Source organism: Cyrtonyx montezumae, unplaced genomic scaffold (genome assembly GCF_038088225.1).
Source record: "Cyrtonyx montezumae isolate F1298 unplaced genomic scaffold, pur_monq_1.0 scaffold_15, whole genome shotgun sequence".
Taxonomy (NCBI): Eukaryota; Metazoa; Chordata; class Aves; order Galliformes; family Odontophoridae; genus Cyrtonyx; species Cyrtonyx montezumae.
In genome coordinates this window covers 1,832,473-1,852,888 of record NW_027071881.1, presented here as the reverse complement: position 1 = coordinate 1,852,888, position 20,416 = coordinate 1,832,473, and the positions used below count along the sequence as shown (strand labels likewise).

The window sequence follows — 20,416 nt, the reverse complement described above, 5'->3', positions numbered from 1 at the left end:
TTTCCTGAAACCAATGGAAAGAGGCCTTAAGCAAGAACTGATCCTGGTTTTCTAGCAGCCCCTGAGCTCATAATCTAAATACTTGGAGAAGGAGACGGGGACAAATGCTGACCTAACAGTGTCCCCAGGGAGCTGGGACAGAACTTTAATCTTCTCCTCTAGTACTCTGTCCCTGAATCCTGATGATCTTCCACGGATCATTTTTTTCTATATATTTGGAGACGCTGCAAAATCAGTTTGCCCAATACATCCTGAAGGGTTATTGCTGAAAGCTTCTCACTGCCTTGTAAGGAATGTGTGCATATCGAGTACCTATTAAACCCAGTGAAATGATGGGGCTTTCCTATGTCAGAATGAATCACGGCTGCACAAAAAGAGCTGCAGACGTTCTCCAGGACGTAATGACCTCTCACTGTTCTGCAGTGGTCCTGAGAATTTGTTATCATGACTGTCACGTGGTGCAGAATTTTGTTATCAAAACCGTGTTGTGAAAAGACATCAGGGGAAGCTGATGGCACTGCAGGAAGTGAGTGTCTTTGCTAATTGTAACGTGATTAAACAGAGGTAGTGAAAAAAGCATTTTTCCTTGGGACCATGAACTGATCCTAAAGTCCTTTTAAATTGGAGCACAGTCAAAGAGGACAAAATGAGTGAGAAGCTTGGCGTTTCTCTTTGCCCTCTTTGCCCAGCATCCCAGCATGAAGCGCAACGCCATGCCTGTTGTTACAAGACAGGGAATTCGGGGTGTTAAAATCCACTTTGACTTTCAAGAGCATCTCTTGAACAAAATTCCACACCGTCATGAGAAAAAGAAAAAAAAATCAGTGTAAAATATCTGAACTAGAGCAAATTGGACAATTTGGTGACTCTAATGCCTTCATCTGAAGTTTCATGCCTGCGAGGATGTGAAAAAGTCAATAGTGTGAATTGGAAGTTATTGATTATTTCACTGGGCTGCTGTTGAAACATCATACGTGCCTGATTTGGTCTCCCAACACGGAGCAAATGTTTGTTTCTAGTTTTGTCTCCATTGCGAGAGGAATTGGAAACACTATAAATTGAAAATGATTTTTTCCTAATTTTAAAGTATTTTTTTCTTGAAGTTAAATAAATGCTATTTGTAAAGGTTCCCCTCACTCTGAGACGGATATTTCATGTTACAGATGGGCCTATTCTTAATTTACTTTGTGAGGCGTTGAGCCTTCTGTTCGACACTGCCATCTGCAGCCCCATTGATTTTAGGACATTTGTGTAAGGCTGTCTGCACCTGACAGCTTGCAGGGCTGGCTCTCCGCTCCCTTGAAACAAAGCAGGTTATGGAAATGGGCTTTTCTCCCGCTGCCTCCGCGCCAGGACCCACCTCACCACCTTGCTGAATGACAGCAAGAGATTCAAATGAGAACCACAGCTGGGAGGAAGCGTGGGGCCGAGCCCTGTGATGTGGAAGGTGTAAAGGCTGTCGTGGCACAGCAGGGTTAGCTGTGTTTTCACTCCTCATTGTGAAACAACACCAGTTACCCAAACTGCGAGCGCGGAGCTGCTGAGGAGTGCTTTCACGTGGTGCTGCTGAACGTTTACGTTGCTTCACGTGAGGCACACAGCAAATGAGAGGGGAAAAAAAAAAGAAAAGGGATTATTGTGGGTGTTTGTAGAACAGATTTGACTGTAAGATTATCCACAGAAGTAAAAATATTTACATCCCAGTTGGTTAAAAATCTGTCCGGTATGTCTATTTGTTTAGCTAGCATTAATTACCTACATCAGCTCCTTCTGGTTTGGTTAATTTCCAAGATTCGAATGTTTTGCTTTAAATTACTGGAATTAAGAGGGAAATGTACACCCTGGTAGGAAAATACACAGTGCTCTGTGATCAGAGGCTGGGGGGCTTGGAGTGGGCCTGCTGGTGGGAATGATGGGAGAAGAGAAGCTGGATCCCCCCTTTCCTTCCAGTTCTGCAAAACCCCAAATTGCATGCACCCAGGCCATCGTTAGTAGCTGCTTCCAGGAGGTGAAGCTGCTGGAAGCCAAGTTCGTGCTTCAGTGCTGTCCAGAGAGGGATGTTTTCATTCATCAGAGGGCTTTGAAAAGATGAACAGATAAAGAAAATCAAATGGAATGTAAATCGTGCAGCTGTTGAGATAAAAATGAAAGTTGAGCATTGCAAACTCATCTCTCCATGGCTCACCTTTGCTAGGTGGGAGACTTCCAGGTAGTGTGCTCCAGGCTGCAGAGCCAGACGAGGCTGTGTTGAGCAGGGCGTTACTGCTTTGCATCTCCAAGTCATCAGAGATGATGCAAATAATGTGGAAATTCCTAGGCTGCAATTTGCAGAGCTGAGGTTGCCAACTGTCTGAAGGCAAGGAGCTGCTTTGCTGCGGGGGGGGGGGAGGTCTGGAGTGCTGGCTGCAGAGCTCACACTGCTCCTGTGATCCTTGGGCTCACCACGCAGCATCACACCTGGGCACACATGCTGGTGGATGCAAGCCCACACCACAGGTCCACAAATCAAAGCATCGCCTGCTGGGTTATCTCAAACCTCTGCTCAAACGTGTGTGTAGCATGGGGGAGCCAGGAGCTGCAGCATGGGGTGGGAGCCTGGGCTGGGGGAGGCTTTGCAAGTGTTTTCTTTCAGCAGTTAGAACAAGCTTTACTTGTTCAGGCTAAAGATGGTTTTAAGAAAAGGACATGAAAGAAGCGTTACTTGCAATCCGTATAATTTTCCCAGAGCAGACCATGACACAGCATCATCTGCGTGGAAGAGTAGTGCAGGGCAGGGAAGAGTGGCCAGGGATGCAGGGGGGAAAAGCCTTGTGGGTCTGGATCCTCCTCCTGGTCTGCCCAGAGCTGAGGTGGTACATGCTCTGCACTTTGGGATCTTCACTTTGCTTTGTGGCGACACAGAGCTGGGAGGATGTATGGGAGCAATGCGAGGCCAGGCTGCCGTGCTCACAGCCACCTCAGCCCATTGTCTGCCCTTCCTTCCCCAGAGTGCCATTCGTTCAGCATTCCAGTATTTCAAAGGTAGTTTGAAATATTCTGGTCCATCTGTAGTGTGGGAATAGGGAGAAAGCTTCTCATTTCCCTGACAGATTTAAAAGTCACAAAAGGAAACTGCAAGTCAACTCGTGTGGCTCTTGACTGAAGCTTCATGGTGAGGGAAAGAGCTTAGGAGGATTCAGAGGACTGTTAGACATTTGGGGAAACACTGAGGATATCACCCCGGCGATACGAGGTGGGTTATCAGTTTGCAAGAGGGGGAATGACCCTCAGGTCTCATTACACTGAGCGGCCCTGGAGGGGCTGTGCTTGTGTGTGGGGTATGGCCGAGATGTGTGGGTATTGTCCCACTGCCTTCGGTGCAAGAGAGCACATACTGGATTAAATGAACTGGGTTTGAATGTGCCGGGCATCGCATGTGACTCACACACCTGACCTGGCGTGTGGTGCGTGTTCCTGTTGGTGCCTTTGGAGGAAGCACTCCCGATCCATGTCACGAGGTGTCCCTACCTAGAAAGGGCCTTTCGTCTTTCAGCACAGAGTGCTGCTGGCAGCCGGGGCTGTCCCAGCTCAGCACTGCAGTGCCCTGTGTGCTGGCAGTGTGCTGGGGAGCTGGGATCCGCTCAGCACTGCGCTGCCGTGCCATCCACAGCACGGGTCTGTGCCTCATGTACTGTATATCCCCAGTGACAGCTGAGCAAACTTATGAAATAACAATTGGGGATGATTATATTGGTTCTGAGGATTAGCACAGCAGGTAGCCGTGTTGGCACAGGGCAGGGTTTGGGCCGAAGGATAAATACACATTCTTTTTTTATTGCAGCTAATGGGAATCTGCTAGACTTTGAAGCATAGAAAAGGCTCGCTGGCCACCTGTGAGCTAATCACACGGATTTGCCTCATTCTGTATTTCAGCTCGCTTGGAGCCTGTAATCTAATTTCCAAACAGAGATGAGAAGAGCGAACAATTCATTTTCTACTTTGCATAGCTGTGCTGGTAAACTTTTAATCCTTTCAGAATTACAGTTCCTTGCAACGTGGAGGTAACAACACAGGGCCCTGTGTGCAAGATGTGAGTCTTTGAATGCACCATTTGCTGGATAATAATTAGCCTCAGCACGGCTCAACATGAATCAAAATAAAAGTTCGGAGCGTTGGACATTTTTCAAATGATGTCTTGGAGCATGCACAGACTAAAGAGTGCAGTCTTCATAGAAAATTCCTGCTTTTTTGACTTCAAAAGAGCCCCGCAGCAGTCAGTGTTGTCTTCATCCCCTGGCGTTACGCCCCGCTGTCGGTGCCTCTTCCATTTGTAGGACGTGGTGATGTCAGTCTCATATCCTACTTAATTACTTTTATAGTGGAAGCATGTGCGTGGCAGTTCTGGTGCTACTCTGGACTTGGTTGCTCGTCGTTCGCTTTGGAACGTGTGCAGGAAACCCATTCAGGATGGATGCCGAGCTGGTGGGAGCTGCAGGTCCTTGAGTCTGCTAAAAGCCCAGGTGCTGCTGTGCTGTAAGATGTGTGCATGCAACTATTCCTCAGGCAGCTTCTCCATCATAAAGCAAAAATCCTGTTGACATGCTGCTCCGCTGCTTTCATTAAGGGCAAGTCAATAACGGAGCACTGAGTGAAGGTGAGCACTGAGGTTTCTGATGTGCAAAAGCCCTTTCACACCAATTTAGTGTGTTTTTAGTGTTCTGTAGGGGCAGAAGCCTACATGTGCGTTGGTAGCTCATCCTTGCTAGCTCCCAAGTCTCCCTGTGCCAGCTTTGCACTCTCACTAGGGTTTTGCTTTGGTGACAGAGCCATAAATTTCATGTTCTGCAAAATGCTGTGAGTTGTGCTCACTGAAATCCTCAGTGTTGGAGCAAAAGGGATATACGGTCACAGAAGTGAGCACTGCCAGGCCTTTGTTGCATGTGAAAAGGTGATCCAGAGGGGTTGAGGAGGAAAAGACTTCTCTGATTGCATGGGGCTGTCTGGTGGCTCACGCGTTGCTCCTCCGGGTCTCTCAGAGGGCAGACTCTGAGAACTGCAAAAAAAACCTCTTTTGCAAAGACTTCCTGCACATATTTAGAAGAAAAATAAAGCCCAACGTCACGGGTAAATTAGCGAAAGCAGTTCAGCTGATTTTGTTAAAGCACCTCATGTTGTGTGGAGCAATTAGGGTAAAATGGGCCCTTTACTGCACCAAAATGTATTCTACCAGGAGCCCCCCAGCTGTCCTGAGGTATGTGAAACCAGAACTGGTCGGCAGCACGGCCTTTCTGATTGCAAATAACACTCATACAGCTTGACTGGCACAGAATGACATCTCTGTGAGACCTGCCAGGTTCCCATCATCACCCCACCTCCGTGTCTGGAAATTAATTTGATTTAAGCAAATAGTCAGATTTCATTCCATTTGTCTCTGCAGTGTCAGTGACTGGGAAGGCTGCCATCCGACTGGAGCCTGTGTTGTTCAAGTAATTGGAGCAAGCCAGTCAGTGTCCAGCAGATGTCAAGAGCAGACTGGGGAGAGGCATGGTCAAGAAAACAAGATGTCAAGGCAAAGCAAACCTTTTCATGTAGTTCAGTAGTGCCTTGCTGAGGTAGAGAAGGCATTGTAAGGTCTTCAGACCATAAGGGGTTCCTATTACCTGCACTGAATTATGCAGGAGGTAACGATGCTCCTCTGCAAATGGTTGTAATAAAAAAAGCTGAACGTGCTTCAGTTCTTGAATTATCACATAGGCTTGAGTGAAACATCAGTTCCTGTTTACAGAGTGCTACAGAATGATGTAAAAACAAAACTGGTCCATGCCAAAGAGCCACTGATGGTCTCGTGTTTATTTTTTTCTTGATTTCATGTTATTTTCTTATTTTAATTAGTATGAACCCTTTGAAGTCCTGTACCACTGTCCCACCTGGAGGAGAAACACAGAATGGGCTGGCAGACCCTCAGTTACTTTACAGCTGTATGTGCAAACCCATTCGACAATTTGACCCCTTTTTTTCCATTTCAAAATAGAACAAATTCATGGGATGAGCATCACTAGAAAACTGTAACGGAGGCATTTAAGGGGATCTGTGTTGAGCAAGGAGTCTGAACACTCAGTTCTGCACTTACCATTATGGCCCAAACAAGAAGAGTCTTAACTAAGCCGTGCTGCCTTAAACAGTTGGATAACATCAGTCCTTTCTTCTGTAATACTGGAAACACAGCAAAATATGCTCAAGTGTGAGAGTACTGCTAAGCAACAGTGAGCACTAGAATTGCAATTTGGAGGCTACAGGTTTTCCTGTAGACACTGAAGAACCAGAGCAGTTGTAATTAAAAGTGCTCATTGAGTTACTGCTGAGCTTCACCTCAGTGTTAGCAAGAGGGGCACTGGGGTTTTGTGCTCTGTGTCTTTTATTGACATCGTGCCTTTAAAATCAGGATTGAAAATTCTTGGCTCTAAAGAACAAATTCACAAAGGAAACAGTGTTATGTGTCTGGTGAGTTATGGGTATGACACCTCTCAGGGGGAATAAATGTGTTATTTTTCTATATAAACACCCCGCACTGATCTTTTTTGTCCTTCATATATTAAACTGAGCTGTCAGGCTACATTCGATCAGTGTTCATAAGGTAATACTTTTCAAGCTGCTTTTGAAAGCCAGTTTTATTCAAGCTTATTGAAGTAATCCTGTTGCATACAAGTGCAATGAGTGTTTGGGAGAGCTCTGCAGCTACGTGGCCATAACAAATCAGCAGTAAGGAAGGGGGCTGACAGAAAAGCCCCAAGCATTTTTCTTCTCAGCCCCTGTGGTGGAGCTAATCTTGTGATAGGGTTATTCAATCCCTATTGATAATCATATGGAATGGTGAAGCCTCACTGTTCCCTGTTTTTAACTGCTTGGTATCCTGGTCTGCCACCTCATTGCCTCTTGGCAGCTCTGAGAGGCTCTCATCACAGCACTGCTGTGCTAGGGTCTGGCTGGGTGGGCCATGGGTGCTGTGTGTTGGGCAGAGGGCCGAGGGAGGGCATCGTTTGGGAGCCAGTCCAACTGACATTAGGCTAGGAAGATGTTTCTGAGTTCCTCTGCAGTGTCAAAGCAGCCAAGAAATGGCCATCGTTTCAGCTGACTTGGAAAAGAGATTCAGCAAGCACCTGGGCAAAAAGCTGCTGCAGAAGCTGAGTGGTTGCAAAGCAAGGAGCAAAGGACTGCCACCAGAAAAATGTGGCTAAAGAATGGAAAGCAAGGAGTTGGGTTGTTTTCATCATCATCTCTCTGCAGTGCGGTGTTGGTTTAAGAGCTGCTCGAGCGTGAAGTCCTCTGCCCTGAGCTGGTCAGTGTAAAAGCCAGGAGGGCAAGCAGCAACACATGCACATGCTGTAAGGTTGTTAGAGCTGTTAAACAGTGAAGAAACCTTATCCAGCTGAGAGAACAGAGATTGAGATTCAGTCTAGACAGACCTGAGGCAATGCGTGTTAGATCAGAACATACGGGCCTCGACAGGACGCACTGGAGTAGCTGGGACAAGTCGAGACCAGCAGCAGGGCAGTACTGGAGATGGTTTCATGCAAACCTTCCCCAGCTCTGCCCCAGCTGGCTGGGAATGGCGACGTGGTACGGAGCCGAGGAGCCGGGTGGTGAGTGATGTGGAAGGGGTGAAATGCTTTGGTATAAAGCGGTGGTACAGCTGCTGACCAGCAGCCTCTGCAGAAACCTATGGGGTGCAGCAGGTTAGAAGGAACGTGAACGGGAAGGGATCAGGCACATGGGTGAAGTCTTGGAGGATGAAAGAATGGGAGGACAGGAGCTGAAAAACTTGCAGTGGAGATAAAAGGGGAAACGCTCTTGTAAAGGAATGGATGGCAGTGATGACTTACGGAGAAGTCTCCTTCTCTCAGACTGGTGAGAACCAAGTGGAATTAAAAGGTGAGAAACGAAAACCTTGTGGAAGGAATATTTTCATATGACATGCTTGGATAGGTAATGCCATGGGCAATAACTTCAGGCTACTCAGGTGAGACTTGAGGTTGATGCAGCTAACAAGCCCGTGGTGTGTTACTGTGATTTCAGAAAGCTGGAGAAGAAAATCTCCTGCTTCTGGGTGTCAGCCAGTCTTACCAGAGATCAGCATGAGCTCTCACGTGCTGGGCGGGTTGTTTGACCCCTGCTGGCTGCGGGGCTTTTACAGCTGCTTTGGAAGAATCAGTGGTAGGAAAGGTGGATCCTCGTCCTGATGTAAAAGGGGCTGCCTGTGTTTCTGTGAGCCCGGCTGTGCTTTACAAATGCTGTGACTACAAGACCTATACTTCCTTAATTAAAGCACAGAATTGAAACGGGAAGCAAAAGCTCATTGTGCTCAAACCCTTCATTATCAAAGAATAGCCCCCAATTAATTTGTCAGCATTACTTCCATTCTGTTCAAGAAGAATTCACAGTAATGAACTCTCTGGTGCTGGCAGTTGGCTAGTGACTGCTTCAGAGCCACGCAGGTAACGAGGAACTGATTTGGGAAGCCAAGAGATTTTCCCTGCTGAAAGTGAACCTCTCGCTGTGCGTATGTGTGCACATGTGTGTCAAAGCAGGACTGAGTTTCAGTGTTGCTTTCTATTAGGTCGCGTTAGGATGCCACAGAGGTGTGCATGTTTTTCCCATTGAGTGAAATGCAATGAATTGTGGAGAGAGGAGCATTTTGTACTTCACTTTCCTCTAGAAAGCCGTATCCCATTCCTTTTCTGCAAAGTAAAGACATGCTTAAAAAAAATCAAATATCAAGTGCTTTCAATGTCATACTCACAGCATACAGGATATAGGAGTTACATTTATGGCCTGTGTTCTGTGTAACAGCTGGCTGAAATAGATTGTCTCATGTGAAATATTGGAGGACTCTGCTTTCTCAAATCCAGGCCAGCAGCAGCTCAATGACTGAAGAGCTGTCAACATCTTGTGCAATTCCACTAAGTGCTGCTTTTCATTGATCTCCAACTTTATTGTTGACAATTAAATCCATTTCCACGCAGGAGATAAACATTTTTAACTGGTGGTAGCAAAATCTTTTGTCCTGAATGATTTTTCTTCTGTTTTATAATTAAATACAGAGCGTGTTGTCACACGTCTTGCTATTCAGTTGTACTAAATACCTGCTTACTTCACTGATATCAGCAGATGACAGAGCTGCTTGTAACACGCTTTCAAATGCGTGTTTTTAATTTGCATAATCAAATACTTTGTTAGCGTCCTTGGAAATTAGGATGAAAGATGACTGTGTGCTAAAAACGAAGCACTGTTTTTAGCAAATTATTCTGTATCCTGTACAACAGATGAAGTGCTCTGGGGCCTTCCTGATACGTGTTGGCTGATGCACCCAGCAATCTTCCCCATCCTTTGCTGTAATAGTTTCTGTCATCTGCCTTTATTTATCCAAATGTTTCATTGATTGATGTCTAATCAATATGAAATGCACAGTCAGGTCTTAAATCTGATTAATTATTTCAAGCCAGGTAAAATAGTCCAAGTACACGTCCTGGGGCTGGCAGTCAGCAGGGTATATGTTTTCCACATTCTGTAGACTACAGAGAAGCTAGGACAGCCTGTGTTGGTTGTGATAGTGTGCTCCAACTGCCCACTTGCCCATGTTACAGCCATAGGAATTCGTTCTATATTTTCTGAAAGGTGTCATTTTTTATCTTGCATAAATGAGTTATCAGAAAATTTTAGCTTGACAGATTATATTGTCAAGAGTAGTGCTTAACTCACTGAAGAAGCAGAAGAAAATACATGCTATTTTTAAATTGAGTAATGCTACAGAAATGTACCATTTTCTCAGTAGGCTGAACGCTCAGTCCCAACAAGCACACTGGCAGGCACAAAAGAGTGAAAACTCTTACGGTTGTCATTATTCTGCAGGAAGGACTTTGAGCTTAATCCAACATCCTCATGGGAGAATGGAGGATTCAGCACTGATTCTGAATTGCTCTCTCAAGGTGGTTTCTTTCTCCCAAAGCAGACATGGGGAAGGTGAATCCTAATGTGAAGGCGAGTAGTAAGGGCAGAGTGCTATGTGTTCTTGTTTCTTGCATGTGGAAAAGGTGGATGAGTTGGGTTTTAAGAAAAATCATTTGGCCTCTGTGTTGACAGCATCATGCCTGATGTTGTCTAAGGACTTCATTCCCCAAGGACTGCCCAGTCAGGTCAGAGGTGACCAGTTCATGAGTGCTTGGCTGCTGCTTGGGAACCAGCCGGCTTGGCACTTGGCAGAGTTGGCCTTTGATGTGCCCAGATGTGGAACCTGCCTGCAGACAGCACTTGATCAGGCAAAAGGAGTCTGTGCAATGAATTGGGGAACCTCTGGGAATGTAAAATTTGGTGGATTCCAGCAAGGTCTTTCTGTTGGCAGAACAGTTGGGCTTCATCTTGTGGCTGTGATGTTCTCAGCTGGCCAGCCCTGGCCATCCTGTAGCTCTTTTGGATCACCTACATGGTACAAAGCAGCCAGAACACAGAGTGTAGGGAATATTTTACTCTGCCTTAGGAAGACAGACAATGTTCTTCATAAAAATCCACATCTTTCTATGGAAGTGTTTGCATGCACGGTGTGTTTCTTTGTTAACTGTATGCATATATATACACACACAGCTCTGGGTTGGAAAACAATTGCATATGTATTACACAGGGCATATACACGTATGCAAACTCACAGGAGCACGTGTGTGTGTGTGTGTGTGTGTGTATGTTACTAGAACATATATAAAGCACAGTGTAAAGTCACAGATACGGAGTCCTCCCAGTTCACATGAAGTCATTTGGTTTACTTGGAGGACTTCAGTGTGGCCTTGTCTGCTCCTCTGGTGCAACTGAGCCAACCAAGTAATAACCATGTAGACACAGCAAAGGGATAACTGCACTTGTGTTACTTGCAGGGGACCGAGCCCTGCATCTTGTGTGATCCCCACATTTTGTGTGTTAAGTGAAGAACAGAGGAATTTCAGATTTAAGGCACATCAAAGGCAGAACAGGAAGGGAAGATAATAGAAGCTGCATGTGCTGTCTGGGTGGTACGAGCTCAGCCAGTGTTTTTCTTCAGTCTTCAAAGAATGTCAAACTGTGGCTGTATTCCTTTCTCAGTTTAAATACTGTCTGCTGCTGGATGCAATAGCAACCCAGTGGAAAAAGGGCAGCTTTTGCCAGCACAGATGTTACATCACAGTTATTTATCCAAGATGGAGTATGGAGACTGCTGTCAAATGAAGTCAGCTTGTCATAGGTGCACGAAAAACTTTTTCCCCTTAGTTTTTGTGCGTCAGTCAGCACTCGTAAGTAATGTGGTGCACAAAAATGTGCTGGTAGGAAAAGAGTGATCTTGTATTTATGGCCACAAAGTATTGTTGGTGAGGACTCCAGCCTTCCATATGAAAGGCATAGTTGGTAGCGTTCATCACTGATGTGGGATTTCAACTCCCAGAAGAAAAACTGTGGGATGAGGAATTTTTTCTTATTTACGTAGCATAGTTAGCAGCCATGAGGAGAATATACAGGGCTTAGAGTGGCTGCAGGACATCTGAGAGCGTTTTGGGTAGATGTTTGGGTGTAAGGCAGAGAGAGGGAGGTGTGCACACTTCAGGGTTTGACACTTGGAATAATGTTATGTTACTAAATGCAGCATCTTCTAAGCTAGAAACTAACAGGAATGGTACTTAAGGGGCTGTGTGATGAAGATGTAAGCAGCAGCAAAAAATACCCAGGAGACAATTGGATTCCTTTCCCCTTCTCTCCAGGGGAGGAGGAGCGACTGCGTGAGGAACTATATTCCCGGCAGCGAGTTGTGCTGAATAAATGTTACGCACACCAGAGACTCTAAAGATATCAAATGGAAAGATTTAATGATTGCACCAAGCACGAGGTATTCCCTGTAGCTTCGGAACTATCACCTCAGCAGGGTTTTCAGACCACCCCTCCTACAGGATTCGTCTTGAAGGGAATTTCTGATGACAAAACTAGGCCCTCAAAGCCCTAATTATTGCATCTTTCTGTCAAAAATCAAAATATTGTAATTCTTAAGCCTGTAAGGCCTAGGAAGCTACTTCTGAACAAACTATTGCTCGTTTCTTTCCTCTTTGGGCTCCTGTCTTAGCACATGTGGTGATCAGTCTTTAACTTAAAATAATGTTTGATCAGACAAGATCGATCCAAAGAATTAATGCAATTACCTGCAATGCAACTGCAATGAGAAAGACCTTGGGCGTACAGCAGCATTATTGTTTGTATTCCTCTGGAGTCTCACTGTTGACACCACGGCCTTCTGATCCAGATACCCAGGGAAGTCCCTGTCCCCATTACAGACCAAAGTGGTGAAGTACATCCTCATCAAATAACTCAGTTTGCTTTTCTCTCTCCAGTTCTCCTCCACGTCACCCTTTTGTCCCATCTCCTGTTCATGAGCTGTTAAAGCAGTCTCCACTGGGCTGCTGCTGTCACAAACCACTCTATGACAGGGGCCCGACACGGTTGGTTGGGCTCTGTCCACGAGACACCCAAATGATGAAGAGTCTTTGATGCATTTCTGCCCAGCCCTCTCCAGCAATTCCAGTGATGCACAGGTTGGCAAATGCTGTGTACCTTGTCTGTGGCCTGGAGAAATACTTTTCATCATAGATGTTTCTTCTCCTTCACATCGAGGTTTGACCAATGCAGCTGTCAGCAATTCTTTCTGAATGTGTGTCAGTTTATTATGCATTTATTTATTTTATCCATTAAAATTGGCAGGTGAATGAGTTATTTTTTTCTGTCTGAGGATTATTTGGAAATCTGGGTGTGCAGCCCCAGTGAGCAGAGCTCCACTGACTGTATCAAGTGTTATAATTTTAATAGCAGTCTTCAGTATTAAAGAGACACAGCTGGAGAATCCAAACAGATCTCTCCTTGGCCAGGCAAACCTTGCTTTCTGACCAGGAAGTGTTTTAAGGTTTAGTGTTTGTGTAATAAGGTGCAGAGCTCTCATTGCATTCCTGCCTTCAGTGGATTGGTGAGGGAATGATGATAAAGGAGCAATAACAGCAGTCATAATGAACAGGCTTTCTCTTTGGTGGCAGGTGGTCTGTTTTGAGGAGGATTGTTGGAGGAAGGAGAGACGTGGATGCACACACATGTGGCTGTGTGGCTCATGTCTCCAAAGAACACATCTTTCAGGACTAGCCATGTCGCCTTCCAAACTTTTTTGGCCATTCTTCTGAAGAACAGTCTCCAAAATTAATGCCACCAAAAGAAAATGGAGGCAAAATTACAGTATTTACTCTTCCGGTACGTTCTGTTCATTGGGAAGCCCAAGCAATAGCAGTGCTGTGGTTAGCACAGGTGGAGGAGGGGGCACAGGGGTGTGCCTGGGCAGGAGCAGTGCTGGGCTTCCTGCAGAGCTCTCCCCCTCGAGCTGTGCCCAGCTCTGTATGCGCGTCCCTGGGTCTTTGCATTGCATTTTGTATGGTCGCTCAGAGACTGCTTTGGCCAAACACACGTGCAGATGATAATACGTAGTGTCAAAAGTTCACTGGGGCTGTTACACAGCTCAGTCTTGGAGTCACCTCATTTTCTTTAACCATCAGTGGTTGCACTGGCAAACTGGGAAACGAATCCCTAGGAGATGTGAGCCAGGAGGCAGGTGCAGCAAACCCGACGTGGTGCTACAGACACAGGACAAAGCTAAGCAAAGCAAAACCCTTTGGGGCATTTGCCTTCAGTAAGATGTAGTTTTTTTGGGAGGTCTGACTCAAGGATTTTAGAGGCACTGCATTCAAGCTTTGTGTGGCTGCTTTTTTCATGCATTAATGAAGACACTAGAAACTTTCTTCTTATGGAGCAATAGGAGAAGAAATACAAAGAGAAGGAGCTGAGGATGAGCGACGCTGCTGGAATTTACTTTCGTTTAGGTTTAGGTTCAGTTCAGTATGAAACCAAAATGGATCTGCCTGGAGTGCAACTCTAGCAAACCACTCGTGCTTGGTTTTGCCCATGTAGTCACACACTCACCTCTTCTGTCTCTTTCTTTTGTTGCAGATAAGGAGTTAGGAGTCAGTACGCTCGCTGAAAATGCCAACCCTGGTGCTAGGGGGCCAGCTGTCCCGAAAATATCAGGACTAGAGAGGAGCCAAGAGAAGAGCCAGGACAGCAGCAAAGACCCAATCCTTGAGCCCGTGGTGCCTAAAGACCCCTGCCCTCAGGTGGCCCAGCCTCTGGCCCAGCCCCAGCTGGAACCGCAGCCAGAGGTACCTTGTCCCAGCCCCGCGCTCGCCCCACGGCCGGAGGCTCCGGCCCCACCAGCCCCACCACCGGCCCCACAGCTGCCTCCAGCCCCCGAGGAGACCGCCCGTCCGCCCGCACCGCAGCCGCCTGTGCAGCACCCACCGCGGCCGCAGTCTCCGGTGCAGCCGGCCCACCCAAACCTCCCCGCCGTGCCGCCCCATCCGGCCGCTCAGAGCCTCTCGCAGCCGCTCTCTGCCTACAACAGCAGCAGTTTAAGCCTCAACAGCTTAAGGTAGGCGAGCGGGAAGCCACGCGTGTCCACGTGCAGTCTCTTTGCAAACTTGCTGCCCCGGTGGTGATGCTTTGTGGTGCCTGGAGGGAGTGAAGGGGGACTGGGACAGAGGCGGCTGCACATCCCACCCCATCTGTGGGAAACTGAGGGGGATTTGTGACCTCTGCTTCAAATTCTTCTCTAAAATGAGCCAGAATCACTTTATTTTCTGGTCTTCCCAGCAATGCTTGGTAATCTCAAGCTCTTACATAGTTTGCTTTTACTTTTCCCACCTGTCTCAGGGTTTTGGAGGGGATTTTATGCAATATAGACCAGTGAAAGACAGTCCCAATTCTTGCAGGATGAGTTGCTCTCTGAAGGCTCCCTCCTTTTACCTTTACCTCCCTGTAAACCTCCTGCTTTCCCTAACTACTGACATGCCCTAGGGCAAGAAATACATACTGCTGCTGTTAGCCCTGCTGACAGCTTGGCATTGCCATTCACTGGTGACACTCAGGCTTAATTTCTTCCTGCTCTGACGACACCTTACAGACTTCAGTGTTTTTCACCTCCCTTGGCCACACAGAGATAATCCTCACTTTTGGTAGGGGGAAAACAAAATTAACGGAGATTAAGCAACGTGTTCACAGGAACCTGCGATGTCTTTGTAAGTCACAGGTCTCAGGCTTCCCGTGGCAGCCGGTGCTCCCAGCAGTGCCTCGCCTTTCCCCAAACCTGAGCTTGTAGCACATGGCATCCTGACCTGGTGAACCAGTACTGTGGCTGCTTCATGGTTTGACTAAAACTGGGAGTTGTTTGAGACTTTGATTTATTTTTAACCAAATCGGTATTGCTCGTCTTTAAAAGCCACTGCAATAAAAGCATGTCATTACTTGAAATAATGACGAGCAGGATTAAGCACGGTGTGATTGCACTCTAAACTCCCCCTGCTAAGAAATGAAACCTGAAAAATTGCAGCCAGTATAATCCTGCTTATTTATTTTGCTGATTCATTTTCTCTCTTTATACTGCGGGGGTGAGGCGAGTCATTAACAGAATAATAAGCACGTATCTGTTGTTGCCTTCCCAACTTCATTTCACGTTTTCCACTGTCTTCCATCTTTCTTCATCGTAGCAGAGAAATTAAGCTTTTATTAATGCAGCGGTCACTGATGTTGAGCTTCATTTGCCTGAAAACATGAATCAGAAGCAGTCATGTAGAAAGGACCTGATAATTAAGTAATGAATGCACAGAGCTGATTACTCCTTTGTGTGCCGTGCCTGTGTTGTTGAGGACAGACTGTCAGCCTGTGGGAGGGAGGGAGCTGTGTCCTGGGGCTTTGGTGTGGAGGGACCATAGGCAGTAAGAGATCCTAGATAAGTGAGAGGCTGGAGAAAGGAGTGTCTCGGTGGTACTGATAGAAAAACAGAATGATAACTTGCATTTGCATTATATTACGTCGGTTAGCTCACGGGTTTATCGTGAGTCATGCGTAGTTCACTGGGGTAGTGTATGTGTACATTTAGAGCTTTTCTCTCTTCTGTGCAGTGCTTAATTGCTTTTCTTTTTGTTAACAGCAGCAGCAGAAGCAGCACTCCTGCCAAGACTCAGGCTCCCCCTCCACACATATCACACCACCCCTCCGCCTCACCATTCCCCCTCTCTTTACCAAGCCACAGCCCGCTGCATACCTTCACTCCCACCCTCCAGCCCCCTGCACACCCACATCACCCCAATATGTTTGCCCCTCCTACGGCTTTGCCTCCTCCACCTCCATTGACATCAGGGACCCTGCAGGTTCCGGGACACCCAGCTGGTAGCACTTACTCAGGTAAGAGACAGACGGATGGAGGCCCTGGTGCGGCACGGGAAACCCAGTTAGTCAGAGCAACTCCTTTTGGTCCGTTCTATGAGAGCTGCTGTTTGGGTCGAGGGGGCACTGAATGATCTGGGGTGATGTCAAAACCAAAATCCACCCAGACTTTCCCGGTGACCTTTCTTCTGCCCTGGGAATGAAGATTTTTGGAAGCCTGTGCTTTTCTGTGTCTGCTCCTCAGGGTAAAACCACTTCAGAGTTCATATGGGGCCACCCAAAATCTGTGAATGCTTTAGCAGATGTCTGTGCTGTAGCTGTGCTCTGTTGTGCTTTGTCGGTGGGAAGATGTCCCGGCTCTCTGGCAGGGATCTGAGGGAAGAATATTGATGCTCTAGGACCTGTCCATGTCTGTAGGAATTTAATGAGAACCTCAGAGGAACGCTGAAGTAAGGCGAGGGGGCAACTGGAGACTTTCTTCTCTCAGTGCAGCCTTTGGGGAAGAGCTGGGAGAGCTTTCTTGATCTGCACAGTGTTGAGCTTCAGCGTGAGGGTGCTTTACGTGGAATGTCGCTACTGCAGCCAGCAGAAATTGGCACAAGGTCTGGAAAAGCCCCTGAGCTCACGGAGGTTGCTTTGCTTTGTGTTTCAGAACAAGATCTTCTCCGTCAGGAACTAAACACGCGGTTTTTGGCCTCGCAGAGCGCGGATCGCGGGGCCTCCCTGGGCCCACCGCCATACCTGAGGACCGAGTTCCACCAGCACCAGCACCAGCACCAGCACACACACCAACACACACACCAGCACACCTTCACGCCTTTCCCTCACGCCATCCCACCCACTGCCATCATGCCGACGCCAGCACCGCCCATGGTGCGTACCCCAGGCAGAAATGTGAGGATAAGTAGAGCACAACTCTATTCTTTATTACGAAACTTTGAGCATTTGCCAGGTGGTGGGGAAGGACCGTGCTGCCCAGGTGTGGTTGGGTAGGACAGGACGGGTTCGTGTGTGGTACGTGCAGGTGGCAGCGCAGGGGCTGAGGCCGCTGGCCAAAGGGGCACTCATGCCTGGGGACTCCTGGCAGCTGGAGAGGTGCACTGTGGTGCCTCCTCCATTTTCCTAGCTCATAAAGACCTCGTTCTGCCTTGAAGAGAGAAAAACCCAAACCGACTTTACCAGAAGTTCATTTTCTGTGTATTTGTCCTCTCTGTTGGTTGCCAAATAGTAGGGAATTAGTCTGAGTTACCAACAGAAATGAAGCGACGAAATATAAAGTAACTAGTCTGTGCTTTGATCCCTTTGCAGTTTGACAAATACCCTACAAAAGTTGACCCCTTCTACCGTCACAGTGTGAGTTTTATTACTCTGTTTAAAACTGACTTAATTGCTTTTCTGTGGTGGGTTGGGATCACCACTCGACCAGCGGCACGATGTTGAATCTGTCCCTAATCATCACTCCAGGATTTACCATTATCGTTCTTGGTTGCTTTGGCTTTCCAGGGCTTGCATTTTATGGTGCTCGTTTCTGATAAAGATGCAGTATCAGCTTTTCCAATCAAAAGATCTCTTGCTCATACACCATTGGAGGACAGGTTTGTTGTGAAAAAGATGAGACAAGAGGTGACTGCTGCATGAAGCAGGACAGAGCAGGAGTTGCATCGCTGTGTTTCGGTGGTGCCAAAAACACTTAAGGGTGATATTTTTCCTAAGAAATCTGAAACAAAATGACAAACTATCATAAAACCCTTCAGGGATAGGTAATCTAATAGCTATTCTAGTATATCATATTTTGTTTCATAAAATTTGAAAGCTTGTCTTATTCTTCAGATTTCAAAAGCCTGTCTGATCCACTGGGCTTGCTGTGCTCTGATGGCAGCGAGACAAACACAGCTACGCACGAGATGTGCTTGTCTCAGAGCTACCAAAAATGTTGTTTATTGAGATGAGCTCATTTTTAGTATTAATTGTAAAGCTTCTGCTCTCGAGGCTTTGAATCTACTGATTCATTTGCTGTTGATATATGGGTTGCACTTCCTTCATTGTACCTACAGGGGCAGGAATCTCATTGATTCAGACAAGAATTTCTAAATCCAGTAGTGATATTTTGATGAGAGAAGGAGTACTGCATCAGCATTCAGAAATTTGCAAAGCATTTGGCTTCATATGTTGATCTTGCTTAGAAGTGGAACTGGGCGAGAAAACTGGTTCAGATGGTAGTGTGATGCTTTCTGCTGTCCTGATTAAACGCAGTTCCTGCTCATAACTGATGCCTGTAGCACATGTGAGCAGTCCCACTAATTCCCTTCAGCTCGTTTGAGTAAGTTTACAGTGTGTGAGAGCCTGCGGGATCACACCTGTAGGGGTATGAGGCAAACATTTAAGCCTAGGATAATGGCTCAGAAGGGTCACGCCACTCGTTTGCATCACTGCTTGTGAATCTGCACTGTTGTTTGCGTAGCTTGACGTGGATTCAAAAGATAGATTATCCTGAACATGGCATGTAGATTCAAGCAAGAACGTGGAACTGGGAAATAAGTAAATGAGTTTTGGAGAAAGAAAGCACAAAGGTCGATTTGTCAATAGGAAACACAGAAATAGCCTTCAGCTGGATATTGTTTTCAAGTTCACAGTGAATCCTATGGATCACAGAATTACTCCTTTTCAAGTAAGGACAGGCTTCCATTTGTTCTGTGTTAGCCAGGGCGCTGGGATGTTGGCCCTGACACAGGCACAGCAGCAGGGACCTGGTCCATTAGGCTTCCCTTGCTTTCCTTCAGGAAAGGTTTGTCCTAATGAAGTTATTGCAAAGTAATCACAATTGGCATCTGTTGGATATTTAGCAAGCCAATGCCAGAGATCGGTGTGATGGCTATAAATTTCATTGGATTAACATCCTTGCTAAAACTACAGCAAGGTCACAGTAGCCAGAGCATTTCTGTAATCACTCCTAGGATGAATGTGGGTTATGAAGGTAACAGAACTGCTTGCATCAGTTTCCTGAGCAGCTGCCTCTTGCTGGTGTAAGTGCATAACCTGCCAGGGCTTTTTCTCTTTGCCAAATACCTGAAACTTTGGCACATCCATAGATCCATTTTAGTGATGAGTTTCTGCGATAGATCTTCACTAGGACTTCAGCTGCATCTTAAAGAAAGCTGGCAGTGTTGTTAAAGCCTGTAAATGAGCTCTGCAGGAGAACAAGAAGGTTTGTGGAGAGTTAAAATTGATGTACACTGGAAAAGAGAAAGCAGGGGAAGGTCAAATTTAATTAACTTAGCGGTCGTTATAAAACTAAGAAAAGCATTCCTTATTATTAGTTGTAGATAATAGAATATTAAGCCTCACTCCATCTTTTGAAATGAGTCCATTACACACAGAATTAAATACAGAAGACACTGGAGGATTCAAACCACATTTTAGCTATTAAAAAGTTACTGTAAATGAGGACACGTGTCTTCTAATGATTTCTCAAATACAGTTCTGCAGCAACTCATCTGAATTTTTCTGCATCGCTGAAAGGAGCAAGTCCAAATCAAACACAAGTAAAAGCAACAATAGAAATGTGGTAGGAAAGGAGACTGTACCGTGCTTATAAATAAACCATCTTTTGATACCTCTGACATATAGAAATATTTCACCTATCTCAGTACCTCTAGTGTGATTAAATGGCCTTCCAAGATAAACTGGGGAAAGGGGAACTCTCTGATTCTGTGAGAAGGGATTAAGAAAAGCACACACATACACCTGAGACAAACAAATTAATCAGAACTTGTGACATTGATTTACTGTGGGGTGTGATTTTCTCAGTATTTGCCTGCTCCAGGTGTCCAGCTTTTGGCTGGTGCTGTTCAGCTGGCCATCAACTCCTTTATTTTGATCTCAGAAGTAGCATACCGTAGGCTCATTTTTGACCAGCTGAGTTCAGAGGTGAAATTTTATCAACCAGATGTCTCCTGCAGGTTTTTGGCTGGCAGTGGCAGTGAGGTTAGCAGCCATCCCCTCCTAGGTCCCAAGGTTTCCCAGTGGGAACTTGTTTGCAGTGAGATGCATGGAATCCTACCACAAAGCAGTTTTGTGTGTGATCTCTGCAATTCCTGCGGAGCTGTGTGACTTATCTCTG

The 20,416-nt window shown here is 46.3% G+C and overlaps 1 protein-coding gene across 1 annotated transcript in view; it reads left to right on the top strand.

Annotated features, from left to right (window-relative positions):
- AUTS2 (activator of transcription and developmental regulator AUTS2) overlaps nucleotides 1-20,416 on the top strand; it is a 659,029-nt gene that overhangs the window by 619,154 nt on the left and 19,459 nt on the right. The window contains exons 7-10 of the mRNA XM_065731703.1: nucleotides 14,026-14,503; nucleotides 16,061-16,314; nucleotides 16,949-17,169; nucleotides 17,605-17,649. Coding sequence (XP_065587775.1) covers nucleotides 14,026-14,503; nucleotides 16,061-16,314; nucleotides 16,949-17,169; nucleotides 17,605-17,649 — 998 coding nt within the window. The remainder of the gene's footprint in view (nucleotides 1-14,025; nucleotides 14,504-16,060; nucleotides 16,315-16,948; nucleotides 17,170-17,604; nucleotides 17,650-20,416) is intronic.